Source organism: Abramis brama, assembly GCF_963993115.1.
Source record: "Abramis brama genome assembly, chromosome: 20".
In the NCBI taxonomy this organism is placed as follows: domain Eukaryota; kingdom Metazoa; phylum Chordata; class Actinopteri; order Cypriniformes; family Leuciscidae; genus Abramis; species Abramis brama.
This window is the reverse complement of record NC_139982.1, coordinates 22109884-22126332: the sequence shown is the minus strand read 5'-3', so window position 1 is coordinate 22126332 and position 16449 is coordinate 22109884. Positions and strand designations below refer to the sequence as shown.

General features: G+C 38.4%; 1 protein-coding gene across 1 annotated transcript in view; it reads left to right on the top strand.

Annotated features, from left to right (window-relative positions):
- The window catches only part of tmtc3 (transmembrane O-mannosyltransferase targeting cadherins 3), a 38412-nt gene extending 22737 nt beyond the window's left edge, over nucleotides 1-15675 (top strand). Inside the window, exons 8-14 of the mRNA XM_084095910.1 lie at nucleotides 242-390; nucleotides 481-601; nucleotides 792-903; nucleotides 4246-4349; nucleotides 5884-6053; nucleotides 6649-6875; nucleotides 12309-15675. Coding sequence (XP_083952036.1) covers nucleotides 242-390; nucleotides 481-601; nucleotides 792-903; nucleotides 4246-4349; nucleotides 5884-6053; nucleotides 6649-6875; nucleotides 12309-13174 — 1749 coding nt within the window. The 3' untranslated portion in view covers nucleotides 13175-15675. The remainder of the gene's footprint in view (nucleotides 1-241; nucleotides 391-480; nucleotides 602-791; nucleotides 904-4245; nucleotides 4350-5883; nucleotides 6054-6648; nucleotides 6876-12308) is intronic.
- The last annotated feature ends 774 nt before the right edge of the window (nucleotides 15676-16449 follow it).

Here is a 16449-nt window from a genome sequence, read left to right as displayed (position 1 = left end):
ATGATTCAAAGATTATCAATAAACAGTGAATCAAATTTTAGTTTTTAATTCTATGAAATGAGCTGTGCTTTTAGATAGTCTATTCACTGTTGTGAAAGTGTGGAAAATGGCACAGTACTATTTTCCTTTTTAATTAACTTATTAATTCACTTCCTTTGAAAGCAAGAAATGTGTATGCAATTGATCTATTCCTTTAATACAAATATTTTAATTATTTCTCTGGTCTTTTTGTCTCCTTTAGGCATTGTCTCTGATCGTCCTTCCTTTCATCCCTGCATCCAACCTGTTTTTCCCTGTGGGCTTTGTTGTTGCCGAAAGGGTCCTGTATGTGCCCAGCATGGGATTTTGTGTTTTGGTGGCCCATGGATTCAAACTCCTGTCCCAAAGAGGGTAAAGGTCCTCTGAACAAATCCTTATACTTTATTCCTTTTAAGTGACTTGTTCAAAGACGAATTCTCTCGCTTTTGTGATGTTATCCAGGGGCCTAAAGAAAATGTCTTGGTTGCTCGTGGGAGTTCTTCTAACAACACACGCCTTGAAGACTTTCAACAGAAACTGGGACTGGGAGTCCGAATACACGCTTTTTACATCTGCACTGAAAGTATGAACACATCCAAGGACACATTATTCATTTATAGATGCACATCTGGCCACAGACTCATACATATTATATGCTTGTATTTTGAGATCATTACTTTGATATAAGGCAGTGAGCTGGATTTATTCAAAGGACGAGTCCAGACGTTAACAAGAGTACAATGAAATAATGTTTCATTTTCATTTTCCTCCAGGTGAACAGGAACAATGCCAAACTCTGGAACAATGTCGGACATGCTTTGGAGAATCAGAACAGTTATGAGAGAGCGTTGAGATACTTTCTTCAGGCCACAAGAGTGCAGCCAGGTAATTGACTCAACCAGGTAATCATTTTAAGGTTACCTAAGCATCTAATAAACATGATCATTTCACTCACGTAATTCTGTGTGAAACAGGATATTCAATATGACATTTTTTTTTTTATTCTTTCATTAATTACTCACCCTCATGTCATTCCAAACCTGAAAGACTTTCATTCATCTTCGGAACACAAATGAAGATCTTTTTGGATGAAATCTGAGAGCTTTCTGTCCCTCCATAGACAGCTACACAACTGAAACTTTGACGCTTCAAAAAGTTCACAAAGAGGTTGTAAAATTAATCCATATGAATTGAGCGGTTTAGTCACAAATTTTCGATCGATCGCTTTACATGATGAACAGATTGAATTTAGACTTTTATTCACAAATAAACTTTCATCAACTCACACATCAGTTATCAGTTAACTGATGGTAACGGAAGCTCAAGCATGTTTGCTTGACCTCCAAGAACCAATGAGGTTCATTCTCGTGTTACGCAGCACGTTTGAGCTTCAGCAAGAACCAATGAGGTTCATTCTCATTTTATGCAGCCCGTTTGAGCTTCCTCAAGAACCAATGAGGTTCATTCTTGTGTGTTAAGCAGCACGTTTGAGCTTCCGCAAGAGGTTTGTTCTTACGTGTCAAGCAGGTTCGGTTGAGCTTCTGTTTATGTTCGTAGATCAATGTTCATATGTGAATAAAAGACAAAATTAAATCTGTTCATCATATAAAGCAATCGAATCTCTTCAGAACATTTTACAATCTCTTTATAAACTTTTTGAAGCATCAAAGTTTCAGTTGTTTGTTGTCATTGGATGGACAGAAAACTCAGATTTCATCAAAAAGATCTTTATTTGTGTTCCGAAGATGAATGCAAGTCTTATGGGTTTGGAACGACATGAGGGTGAGTAATTAATGACATCAGCAGAAAAGAAAGTAATTTTAGAGGAAGAGCAGGGACAGAGGGTGGGACAGAGGGTGGGACAGAGGGTGGATAACATGCACCAATAGAATAGAATAGAATCGGGCATTTATATAGCGCTTTCATATGTACTACTGTACACCCAAAGCGCTTTACAATCATATCAGGGGATCTCTCCTCAACCACCACCAGTGTGCAGCATCCACTTGGATGATGCGACGGCAGCCACAGTACAACGGCGCCAGTGCGCTCACCACACACCAGCTATAGGTGGAGAGAGGAGAGAGAGTGATAGAGCCAATTCAGTGTAAGGGATTATTAGGAGGCCGTGATTGGTAAGGGCCAATGGGTGGAATGTGGCCAGGACACCGGGGTTACACCCCTACTCTTTACGAGAAGTGTTATGGGATTTTTAATGACCACAGAGAGTCAGGACCTCGGTTTTACGTCTCATCCGAAGGACGGTGCTCTTTGACAGTATAGTGTCCCCGTCACTACACTGGGGCGTTAGGACCCACACAGACCACAGGGTGAGCGCCCCCTACTGGCCTCACTAACACCTCTTCCAGCAGCAACCTGGTTTTTTCAGGAGGTCTCCCATCCAGGTACTAACCAGGCTCAGCCCTGCTTAGCTTCAGTGGGCAACCAGTCTTTGGCTACAGGGTGATATGGCTGCTGGCAATGAATCATTTACAGTAAGACCATTAAGAAAGTAAATGGTCAATTATATTTTCATGCAGACTTGAAGTTGTTTTTAAAGGGGTGGTATAATGCCCATTTCACAAGATCTAAAATAAGTCTTTGATGTCCCCAGAGTGTGTATGTGAAGTTTTAGCTCAAAACACCCCACAGATATAGCATGTTAAAATTGTCACTTTTTGAGGGTGAGCAAAAACACACCGTTTTTGTGTCTGTCCCTTTAAATGCAAATGAGCTGCTACTCCTGAGACAGAGGGTGGAGCTTCAACTGCTTGCACTCACACAGACATGCACTGAAAATTTCAAAAACTTTTAGCCTTTTATGTTTAAACCGGAGTCAGACAAAGATGGAGAGACTCAAGAAGTGACAACATGTAGACAACATTTCTGAATGGTTAGCTGATGAATTTAGGTAGCTTATGTGTAGTTATCTTCTAGTCACTGATTAGCATATTCTGTCTTGATAATCTATAAATTGCATTCCGGGGGTGGGGTTTATGTAAATTTTAGGGTTAGTGATGTCACTAAGCCGGGAAGAATGTCCTGTAGTCCCTACCAGCCATTTGTTGTAGTCCTTAAAAAGCAATTTCTTTAAAAGAAAATATCTCCCTTTGCTTTGAACTGTGAGCATTGTAACTTTGCAGATGTTGTTTATGCTCAAACAGCAACATTACACACTAAATAAAGTTAGAAAAGTGAAATCATAATCAACCACCCCTTTAAGGAGTCATTTTAGACAAAAGTGCTAATGATAAGTGACAGTTTGTCTTTGGGAAGGATTTTGCACCAAATTGTTTTCCACAGACACAAAATACTAAAAAGACTTCAATTCATAATACTTCCAACAGTTCTTTCAAAAAATTTGGCAGAGGAAGTTAACATTGAGCCTATTTTAAACAAAACTCCATCGGATATGTTGTTTTAGGGAGGTGTGGGAAATTCTGCCTTATTATTATAAGTTTGGAGGTGTTTTGGTAAGGACAATTTCAAATTGTGTATAAGCTAACAAGAAGTAGTTTATGTAGTATTTCATGGGACTGTATGAAAACATTGGCCTATAAAACTACTTTCGCACTTTAGTGTCTTGAGAATATGTGGATTTAAGGATTTGATGCGAGAAGATGTGGATTTAGGTTTTGTGGCTGTATCGTTGTCAGGCTACCTGTGAGAAAGACGACTGTGGCTGCCAAAGTCATTAAACTATGACTTTAATTGTTTAAGTTATGTTGGTTTATTAAGCTAACATGACTTCAGAGATCCACCACCCAAGATGTGTTTTTCCAAGATTAACTCTGTAAGCACATTAATGGAAAAGGAAATCCTGGGCAGGCTATCTATACGCGTCAGTTTGCTTTTCATAACAAAAATTCTGTACCACTTCGGTGTGATCAGACGTTTCTCTGAAAATGCTGGTAGCATTATCAGTTTTACACATCGAAACCTACCAACGCTAATGGTTAGCTCTGTTGTTCGAGGTTACGCGGGCAACATGGCTATAAAAGCTTGTAAAGGGAGAGCTTTCACAGGAGGTGCTTTTCCTCCTCCCAGTCTTTCCTGCCGATTTCTTGTCCCAAATGTGTATTAAACTGGTCAGCTGCCTGTAACTGTTATAATTTGTTGCACTCGAGCCATATAATTCACATTCCACTATGTACTCTGTCTTTGACGTTTAGTCTGTGCTATTTTCTTGATTTATGACTTAAACTAAACATTGTGTCCTCTTCTAAGATGATATTGGGGCCCACATGAATGTTGGGAGAACCTACAAGAACCTAAACAGGTCCAGAGAGGCAGAGGAGGCATATCTAATCGCAAAATCCCTTATGCCACAGGTATGAAAGTCCCATACAAGGAAAGAAAGGAGATTTTGTTATATTTAGATTGTCAACAAACTTTGATATGAACGATAAAATACTTTTACTTTTCAGTATTTTTTTTTAGCAATTCTGCTCAGTGGCACAGAAATTACCTATAAATTTGTATAAAATGTTGATTTAAAAAAATAAAAAATAAAATAGCATGACCATGTTATTTGTCGACTGCCTAGCTAGATATATCGCCCAACCATAATAATCTTCTAAGTAGTCTTCTGTGTTTATTAGTAGTTTTCATTGCAGTTCAGAAATGACTTACTGTGCGTTCACACCGCCGAGGGCGAGCTCCGGCGAGGGTGGCGCGGTGCGTCTTGGACAGTGAGAGCGGCGAGGAGAGTTGAAGTCAACTTTATGGTAATAAGCTATGACGTGGTTCGGCGGCAACCAATCAGAATGTAGAAGTCCTCCACCTGAGAGGATTCCAGAGAACGCAATCCTGTAAACATTGGTTTAAAAAGATCGCGCCTTCGATCTACGTCAGAGCATCAGAGCGTCCCCGAACCTTTCTCCTGAGCGAATTTTGACGCTTTCGCCGGCGGCGGTGTGAACGTACAGTTACAGTCTTGTGATCTTTCTCTTTTCTACAAATAGAAGGCAAAAAAAAAGCTGAATAACTAATAGTTTGTGGCTTTTAGTCCATGTGTATTTGCATTCATCTATATGCCCATGTACTCCTAAATTTGATCAATGTTGAGAACGTTTGTGCTGCGAAATATTTTTGTTGAAACATAAATTTACTACTATTATACTATGTAATATTGTCCATCACATTGGATGATAACTGTTAATTGTGACCGGCTCTGTGACTATCACTCAATTTGCCCAGGTTCGAGTGACACAATGTGTTTTACTCTATAGGACCTATTCAGTCAACTAAATGCAAACTAAATAACAGGCTAGTAGGTAAAAAGTAGGCTCTAGCTAGAACATGACAAATAATAATACAGACAAATAAAATGCGGGACATTGCTTACGTCTTGCAGGACATGGGACAAAGTTCCCTATTTTGGGATTGTCCCGGTGGTTACCCTATTCCTGAATAAAGTTATGAATCTTACTGAAAAAAAACAAAACCTTACTGACCCCAAACCTTTGAACACTACGCATTCAAAATGTACTGTGTTTTTGTACTAGGAAAATGGACTGAACATATTTATGACTCATCCTGACCTGCACATATTTTTGTCCAATCAGATGCTCTCTGGAAAGAGAAGGCCCCTCAATATCATTTGCAGCAGATTAGCAAATAGCAAATTATGGTTCATAGCTGTGATGTACCTAAAGCATATTGGCTATTTAAAAATGCTCCATCCATATGTATTGACCAGTATTCTTGAAACCAATCTTATGGCCTTTAACTTCACATGGGTCTATATTTCATGTTGGAATGTAGAAGGAACATACTGAATATATTAGTGTTATATTTTGAGTCAAATGTATGTATATGTAAATGCTTACAACCTTGGCTGATCTTTCCAAAACACATTGGCAGATCATTCCAGGGAAGAAGTATGCAACCCGTGTGGCCCCCAACCATCTGAACGTCTACATTAACCTGGCTAACCTAATTCGGGCGAATGACTCTCGCTTGGAGGAAGCCGACCAACTCTATAGACAGGCCATCAGCATGAGACCGGACTTCAAGCAAGCCTACATCAGTCGGCAAGTCTCCGTTCATGCTGACAGGGTCAAAAATGTGTTTGTAAACTTGCTAACTTACTGACAGGGCCAAATGAAACTAAATGTGTTGTAGTTCAGACAGTATTTTGGCTTTAATGAGAATTTTTTTTAGAGATATGATCTTTTAAAAGAATTGAGCATCTGTGTTTTACAATTTCACACCCATCCTGGATATTTTTGCTATCCCTAAGAAAATATTTCTCATAGATATGAGCTGAAGTTGCATGCCATAGTAAAAGAGTATCGGAGTTTACTGTTTTTGTTACATTTTGCATAAAGTGAAAATGTACTTAGCCTTCACACTTTGAGATTTCTCTCTACATGTCTCATCCTGTAAACGAAATGTTCATCAGATAAGCTATTGAAAGTGGATTTACTGGATTGCCTTGGTTCTCATGAACTAACAAAGCTAACCCAAGAAAAAATCAAAACCTAAACCTTTGTATTACTCAAACTATTTGCTAAGAAAATATTGCTTAAAGAAACTGATCTTTCTTGTTGTACATGTGTATTAGATTTTTGAGGTGTCCTGTGAGAGGTATTCCAAAAATGTCTTTTTGTTTCTCTTAAAACTCAGAGGGGAGCTTCTTCTGAAAATGAACAAGCCCAGTGAGGCGAAGGACGCCTACCTACGAGCACTGGAGCTGGACCATACCAATGCAGACCTCTGGTACAATCTGGCTATTGTCAATATCGAGATGAAGGACCCCTCAGAGGCTCTGAGAAACTTTAATCGCGCGTTGGACCTGAATCCACGGCACAAACTGGCACTATTCAACTCCGCACTTCTCATGCAAGAGTCAGGTGTGTGGGCAAAGGCCATTTAAACCAATGAAATTAGCTCTGTCCCATCACATAGTGAGCTTCTTTCTAAGCACCCCAACCATCATAAGCAACTAATTTGGAAAGCTATTTTTATTGATACTTTTCATGACTTTGTGACTCACATGTTGATAAGCTAGCAGTGCTATATGCAAAAAAGCATAACAATTCATACACACAAATATTACGACAAAAGAAAACACTGAGCTGGTTTTCATCGATACTTTTCAGAAAACAATAAGTTACATTTTTCTTGTTTCATCCTTCATCCTGGATTTATTTTTTTCTACTGAGCTGAAGTCTTTGATTTGCCTTCTCTGTAAAATTTGCATGCTATTAGGGATGCACCGATATTAATAATTTTTTTTATTCTTTATACTTGTAAGCCGATAACCGATATATTTTGGCCGATAAATCTAAATCCATTTTTTTTAATCATTTTTGAGAGCCTGATTACAAAAACAAAAGTTTCACCATTAAAAGCCATGTCCCAAGCACTTGCACTGTGCATAATTTTTTAAGTGATTCCAATCATATTTCAAGAAATTCAAAACCACCGTGGTGAATAGCGTGCATTTAAAGTGTCTTAGCTGAAGGAAATAATCCATAATTTATCAGCTTTAATATATCAGCCAACTTTTCTTATTGGGACGATAACATTAAAAATGGACATATATCGTCCAAAATGGTGGCCGATATATCGTGCATCCCTACATGCTATGACGCCTTTGAATTTGACTATGCATCTTTGGCTATAAGACCCACCTTTTGAAACAGCGTTTGCGTCGGGATGTTTAGAAAGCTCACTAGGTTCTGAAGAAATAAGGTTGCAACATACACTCCCTAATTTTTTATTTATCAGACCTGAGCTTTAAAAACATTGGGTCCATTACAAGAAACGTTAAGGTGCTCAATAATAATCTCTGTGAAAGCGACAGTTTTTGATTCACATGAGGTTAGACAAGCCAAGTTATTAACCTATGGATTCTTTGCGTGCCACCTCAAGGGAAGGCAGCAACCTCTCACCTAATTCGGTCATGTTCTCATGCCTGAAAATGTTAGCGTTTGATCCAGCAGCTATAAGTTTAAATTGAATGTGACTCATTGACCCTAACTTTGAGTTTTATGCCATTTTTTCACTCTTAACTTTGAATAGCAGTAAAAGACTGATGGATTCGTGCAGTTCCAGCGAGGCATTAGTTTGTTATTTTTCTGAGATTAGCACACCTACGCTGCAGCAATGTAAATACGACGAATACAACGGCTCTATTTGCACATGGTTTTAGGCCTCTTGTTCAGACTGTTTAATCATGTGACTGAGGAAGCATGTTACGATCAATTCACAGGCCTGCTTGACACAACTGTTATTCTTTCATTTGGTTTTGTAGTTATGCCCATCCATATTGGTTTTCAAATAAAAGCAGGTTTGTTTTAAATCAAACCTGCTTTCCACAGTTTTCCCACTTTTGGCCTACGGTAGTTATTTTGAACAGTCTTCACAGGGTAATAAAAAGCTGACCGACACTCCTTACCCTCATTCTGACCTTATTGTTGCAACATAGGATGGTGCACATGGTAGATCTTGTCAAAAAACAGAGCCAAAATACCACAGATAGCAGTGACAGGACACTGATTTAATAAGACTTTATTAAAAATGATGACCATGGCATGACTTGCATAAAAGCATAAACCTAGTTAATGTGGTTTAACTTAATCTCAATAACCTATATTTTGGGAATGCGATATTTGAATATAATTGACTTTAGTTGCTCACAAGATTTGCAGAATCAGGGACATCTGGTAACATTACTCTCTTCACATTTGTTTTTTGGGTTGTTTTATTACAATATTACTTTTTTTATATTTTTTATTTCATTTTTAACTTATCACTTGATACCAGTAAATCGTCATGATTCTCAATACCATTTATGATAACATGGCAAAACCAAATATGCTATTGAACACTCCTTAATTTAATTAAAACGTTAAAGGAAACCAAAAAAGAAACCTCCTTGCCCACATTCACTTTCATTGTGTGGAAAAGTTTGTACATTCTGTTATGTATAACTTTCATATGGAAAGTCATATGGATTGGATTTTTTCCGTCATCTACTGAATTTTTCGTCAACGATACCAGGGACACCGAAACACCTGGGAACATGAAATTTGGTGGGCATGTAGCCCCACTAGACTTTTACGGAAAAATTTCGTTTGGTCCCCGGGGGCCACTCCCCCCCCCGCGCTGGGCCCCCCCAAACCCAAAAAATGCAGTTTTTCCTAAATAACTACCTGAACCGTGGCACCGAGGATGAAGAAATTTTTATGGTATGTTGGTCTTAAGGGCCCACATCAACCTAGCCCATAATCGATTGTCAAAGTTTTTTTTTTTTTTTTTTTTCGTCATCTGCTGAATTTTTTCGTCAACGATACCAGGGACACCGAAACACTGGGGAACATGAAATTTGGTGGGCAGGTAGCCCCACTAGACTTTTACGGAAAAATTTCGTTTGGTCCCCGGGGGCCACTCCCCCCCCCGCGCTGGGCCCCCCCAAACCCAAAAAATGCAGTTTTTCCTAAATAACTACCTGAACCGTGGCACCGAGGATGAAGAAATTTTTATGGTATGTTGCTCTTAAGGGCCCACATCAACCTAGCCCATAATCACTCATTTGTGATTTGCGCCCCTCCCATAAAAAATGAAAATGCAATATTATTCTGCTTTAATCGCCCCTATCTTCAGTTGAGATGTTCAGAACTGCACCATATTTCATGTGTATGATTAACTTGACATCCTCTGGGGGTATGCTAAGTTTCGTAGAATTTCATCCATGGGGGGGTATAAAATAAATTAATTTATGTGCACATTTAGTGACTGTACACTCATCGGCCTGTAGATGGTGGTGTTGAGCGAAGGGTTGCTGATTTAGGATGATACTATCACTAAGGTTGCCAACTGTCCCGAATTAGGCGGGACGTCCCGCATTTTGGGCCTAATTTATTTGTCCCTTGCGTGACCTCCCGTGTCCCGTTTTTTGACAAGCTGATAAACCACTGACTGATACAACAGCAACAGCAGCAGTGCTGACCACGACACTTGAGAATGATCACCGACACCTGTCATCATCCAATCACAGCTTTTTTTAATCACTGTTTTGAGACAAATCATTGTTTGATTTGCGAACATCCTCTGCCGTCTGGTCGCTTCCGCTTCAAGCCGGACTCGTCTCGCGCTAACGGTAATTTCCTTTCACTGTCCACGTTTTGATTTCGCCTAATCAATTTTGGCGAATGCAAACAACGTGATTATTGTTCATGAGTCTAACATCCAGCCACGCAAGAAAACATGTAATCTACCTGAGGGAATAATATGCTCAAAAAACATTTCTGATTATTATTAATGTTTTAAAGCTTTTAGAAAGTACATAGAAAGCTTTTGTAACATTATCTTAACTGTCACTTGTGATTAATGTAATGCATCCTTGCTGAATAAAAGTAGGCAATTACTTTCTTTATTTTTTTTCCCAAAAAATAATCTTACTAACCCCAAACTTTTGAACTGTAAGCCTAGTGTATAATGTTAAAAAAAGCTTTCTATTTTAGATAAATGCTGTTATTTTGAACTATGGTTTGTTTGTAATGTGACTTTTTTCATGTATGACATTAAAATTATTTTTAGAATTAAATACATAAATAGGTTAAGCAATACAAATGTGTTTATGTCTGATAACCTTTTGAACACAAACTTAACTGCAGACACTGAAATGACGTACACTGTGTGATACAGTACAAATATTTTGAGTGTCCCTCATTTTCCTATAAATAACCACGATTGTCCCGCATTTTCCTTTTCTGAAGTTGGCAACCCTAACTGTCACACACACACATGCAGGAATACAAACAAACGCAAGCATGCACACACACTGACATCCACACGCACAGACACACACCCATACACACACACATACAAATCCACATGCACAGACACACACACAAACACACACGCGCACACACATGTACGCACGCATACATACACGCACAGACACAGACACAGACACAGACACACACATACACAAACACACACACATACACACACACACACAGACAGACATGCACATACTACTACTTTTTTTAGGTATATACATAAACACGCAATACAGCCAAATTGCTCCACGTCATTTCTTTTTGTGGAAAGCCAGTGCAGGCCTGAGCGGCGGTCATATTTTGTACCGCCATGCGGTACATCTAGTTTACAATATATTTAATAATTATAATTACCTTTACAATGATCAAGTTATTCATTATAATATTTTTTGTCCCACCTGTTTAGTCACTTAAGACATGACTTATAATTTGTAATATATTAATAATTATAATTACCTTTACAATTATTGTTATTTATAATTATATTTAATTTTGTCCCACCTGTTCACAGTCAGTTAAGACATGACTTATAATTTATTAATAATTAATCATTCTTTTTAAAGATATGATTATTATAATTATATTGATATAAATATAATTGAATACATATAATTGATAATTTATTGCATTAAATATTAATATTTATTATTTATTAAATTATAATTTGTTTAACTTAATCATCATAATAATTATGCACATATTATATATATTGGGGTGTAACGGTACATAGAAGTCACAGTTCGGTATATGCCTTAGTTTTGGGGTCACGGTTCAATACAGAATAGGAAATAGGAAAAATGGTCACTTTAGTTTAGGGTCCAATTCTCACCATTAACTATGACTTTTGCCTCAAACCCCTAATTACTGCTTTTTAGTTAGTATGGTTATTAAGTTTAGGTATGGGGTAGGATTAAGGGATGTAGAATAAGGTCATGCAGAATAAGGCATTAATATGTGCTTTATAAGTACTAATAAGCAGCCAATATCCTAATAATATGCATGCTAATAAGCAACTAGTAATAAGCAACTAATAATGAGAAATTGACCCTAAACTAAAGTGTAACTGGAAAAAGGAGAAAAAAACACAATGCCAGGTTTATTTTTATTTTATTTTGACATGACAATAGTGCTAATTACAGTTTGTTCCACCTAGCGGCATTTAGTCTCCCTGAGGTAGTTGGTACAGTACAGCCTCCTTTAGTGTATTAAGCACAAAGCAGTAAACAGAATTGCATAGGTCATATTGTTTTGCAGGGCAATTTTGTGTTGTTGTTGTTTTCTTCCAACTATTTTGGTCTCAACTTGGTACTGAAATACTGGTACATTTGACATCCCTAGTTTCTTGTCCTTTACACTTTTTTCTACACAATATAAGTAACAAAACAGAACTCTACTTAAAAGTTTAGCGATTAGACTAACCGTTTGATTTTATTTTGGATGTAATCTATCTGTAACATTTGCACCAATCCTATGTTTTAATTTTCTTCTTTTTAGGTGAGGCAAGATTTCGTCCAGAGGCAAACCGTCGCTTTCTCATCTATGTGAAAGAAGAGCCGGATGATGCTAATGGCTACTTCAACCTGGGCATGCTGGCGATGGATGCTAATGAGAATGAAGAGGCCGAGCGCTGGATGCGGGAGGCCATTCGACTGCAACCCGGCTTCCGCAGTGCTTTGTTTAACTTGGCTCTGCTCTACTCTCAGTCACAACGTGAACTGGATGCTCTCCCAGTGCTTGAGGAGCTGCTGCGGTACCACCCGGAGCACGTCAAAGGCTTGATCCTCAAGGGAGACATCCTCATGAACCACCGCAAGGATACACGTGGTGCAAAGGCCTGTTTCGAACGCATCTTAAACATGGACCCCAGCAACGTGCAGGCCAAGCACAACCTCTGCGTGGTGTACTTCGAAGAACGGGAGCTCCAGCGTGCCGAACGCTGTCTGGAAGAGACCCTCGCTATGGCCCCACACGAAGATTACATTCGACGTCACCTCGCCATTGTACGAAACAAAATGGCCGCCATGAGTGCCGCGGGGCAGCCGATTGTGCAGACAGAGGGCAGTAGTGTGGCAGACAAAGAGCAAGAGCAACATCAACATGACAAAAAGGAGGACGAGGAAGGGCGAGGAGTTGCTTCAGGAGCAGGGGAGGGGTCCAGGAAAGAGAAGAATTTGAGGAAATCCTCCCCGATAGAAAGCGTCAGCGGCCAGGGCCACGGCCAATCAAAGAATTTGGATGCAGGCCAGCCTGACAAGAGGACTAACAGCAAATCCACAAAAGAGATTAAAGATATAGAAAAGAAAAGGGCGGCTGCCTTGAAGAGACTGGAGGAGATTGAACGCATATTAAGCAGCGATTAACCTTGTTTATCAACCATCCCACTATTTTTATATATAACTATTTAAAGCGCTAGAACGAGACTCCAATGTTTTTCCACCACAAATTGAGCCCTTGTTTATGCATGTCTTGTGGCGCTTTTGTTTGATCATTTTGTTTCTTTTATATAAGGTACAGTATACCTCCTTTTCCCACAGCTTTAATTATGTAAAGCTGTTTGGCTGAAAAAGGAAAACCAGGTGTGCATTCACAACATGCGCTGAAAAAGCACAAAATTAGGTACTTTTTTAAAGAAACCCTGCAAAAAAAAAAAAACTTATTTCACCATATTGTTTATTTATGATTGTCTATATTTGAGTCACTGGATTAGTTTTTGTCACTTTTGTGTATTGATTTAACTTGACCACTGGCAAGTATTACTCATAATCACAAATAAAATGTTGGTATATTAGCCAGCCCATTTTAAAGCAGGGCCTCTGAGTGGTCCGTCACTTGGCTGTTGGGTTTTAGATCAGCAAACCCCTCCCCTTCTTTGCATGACATCACCGATTTCCTCCAATTCTCAGCTGCTGTTTGTTGATGTGTCATTGTTGTTGTTATTTTAGTCTCGACGCTGAATGGTGTCAGTGTTTAATTATATCCTTTGACATAATCTAATTCTGAATTAGGGTCACCTCCCTTCGCCAGCCCTCTTTTCAAAGGCTTCTGGGATTTTTCAATATGGCTTGCATTCTCTTTGGGCTCTTACTGATTTCACAGATTGGTCATGCAGAGCCAGACTTTGCTTTTTATTTGGACTTTTTGCTTTACTTTTTAATGTTTTCTGCTGCTTTTAGCTCTGTTTCTTGTTCTCCCCACAAAGACTAAGCCATAACATTAAAATCAAGCATTAAGCAGAAAAAACTTAAAACCTTCATTTAAAGGATTAATTCCCCCAAAATTAAACTTGTCATCCTTTGCTTAACCTCATGTGATTTCAAACTTTTATGACTGACTTCCTTGTTTTATACCTCCTTATGTTATAAATTATGCAAAAGCATCATATGACTTCTGAACTGTGCAATAGCTTTGTTCGACTAACAAAAACAAATTTAAATTATTTGGTTTAAATTTAAATGAAAATTATTCAATGAAAATCCCGACTTAAGCTCACCTAGGCAAGTTCATAAGAGAACTAGTGATGTCAGATTGACCCATAATTTTGCATTCAATCTAGTTCTGTGAGTGATTTGTTTGATTCGCTGATCCAACGATACACTCAAAGCAGTTTACAGCTCACTGGAAGAGAAGATTTTCCATGAATTGCAAAAATTTTGGTCTGTTCCTCATACAGTTATCATATGACTTCAAAAGACTTCACATATGGTGCATATGTAGTCATTGGATCATGAAACTATAATGTTGCTTCTTTGAAACTCCAGTCTCCATTCATTGCAATTGCACTGACAACAAACAGTACAGTTCTTGAAAATGTCATCTTTTGTATTCCATAGAAGAAAGAAATTCATAAAGGTTTGGAAAAAATTGTTGACAGAATAGTCATTTTTGGGTGAACTGTATGGCGAACATCACTGTGTAGCCAACATTTTTGCTGGTTCTTTTAGCTTTGTTTTTGAAAAGAATAAATCACATTTTTTTAAAGCTAAGATTATACGCCGCTGTGTTACTTCAGTATTTAATGTGCTGCAGATAAACTTCAAATACATGTGGTGCTCAGTCAAGTTGGGCATATTGTTTCCTGTGTAGCTGAAACAACCATGCGCTCTCACTGGAATCCTGTCGTCGTTTTACTGTTTACTTTGAAGGCAGGCCTTTGACCTTTTTGAAGATCTTCACAGGAAAAAAAAAAGCTACCTGAGAGCTCACTGATTTGTCAAGGCAAACTCCTTAAAGCCTGTAAGTGCATTTCCATACATTCTACAACGCTAGCGGTATTAACATATATGGGGCACATATGAAAATTCTGCAAATTGTTGCATTAAATAAAGGCACTTAAAGTAGCATAACTGTCGCCTTTATCCGATTAAGTAGTGGACTCATGTAGTTCACAGTATTATCAGCTGTTTTGCCAATTGAGATCACCCATAAAACTTGAGCGAGAAACCTGATAACTACACCTGTTTGATCTTTCTTTTGGCAACTTGTGCATCTACATCTTTTTTTATTTTATTGTAAGTTTGATAGTCTATAAGGACAGATTTACATGGTTGTATCATGTTAACTTTAAAATATTTAGTATTAGGAGTTCACCTCTCTAAGAGGTTTATTTCCCACTAAATCATCTCACTCAACTCTCATTCAGCTGTATGTGATATGTCATATTTCAAGTTTGCTTCGGCCCTGCTTGAGTCCTAATGATGTTTTAGGACCTTTTCCTCATGTTTACTCATGCTGTGCTTTTACACCAAATCCCATTTCTTACATCTTGATTTATAGTATTTGCTTTTTTACTTGGACTAATGTTTTGACTTATGAGTGGTGGTGGGACCTATGGTTTTCCAATAAAAACAACTTACATCAGGAATGTCTCATAAATTCCACTTTTTTTATGCATTCTGGCAGCTGCAAACAAGCCAACGCAGAGACCTGATCAATTTTTTCGATTTGCAAAATCCACATGGTCCAAAATTACTCCCCCACGCCTTTGATGACTCGTGTGCTACCCAAAGGCTGTAACTGTCATTTTACTTGTTGTCTAGGCCTCAGGTTTCAGCACTGAGCTTGTGTTGCAATAGTGCTCACTGTAATGTGATATGTGCGCAATGAAGTGTGCAGCAAACAAGTGGTACTTTGTTGCATTTGTTGAACAATTTGGCATGATATTGATCTGGGTAATTAACAAATCTTTGTGTAACCCATTAATCCAAGCTGCCAGCTTTTGGTGGAAATAGGCTTATGCTAAGAGTGGAAGGCCCATAACTAGGATTTGTTGAAAAACCGTGAGATCCGTCGCAAACGTAATTATGCACAGATTCTGGCAGGCAGAGGATACTAAACCACAGGAACTTGAGCTTTAAATTGTCTACAGAGCTCCCAGTTTAAAAAACAAGATTGTCATCACATTGACATTTGATCACACAAGATGTTTAATATGATTATGCTTTTAGTCCATGTGAGAGCACAATTTATATTATTGGATTAAAGGCTCAATGACTCTTTTGTAGTGGAAATGCCTGAATACATTTTAAATGGCCATGTCTCTGGTTTTAGAATTCATGAACTGGTCCATGCCCTATGGAGGAGGAACGAAAAGTAGCTGTTGGAGATGATAAACTATGGAAGATGGTCAGACTAAGTC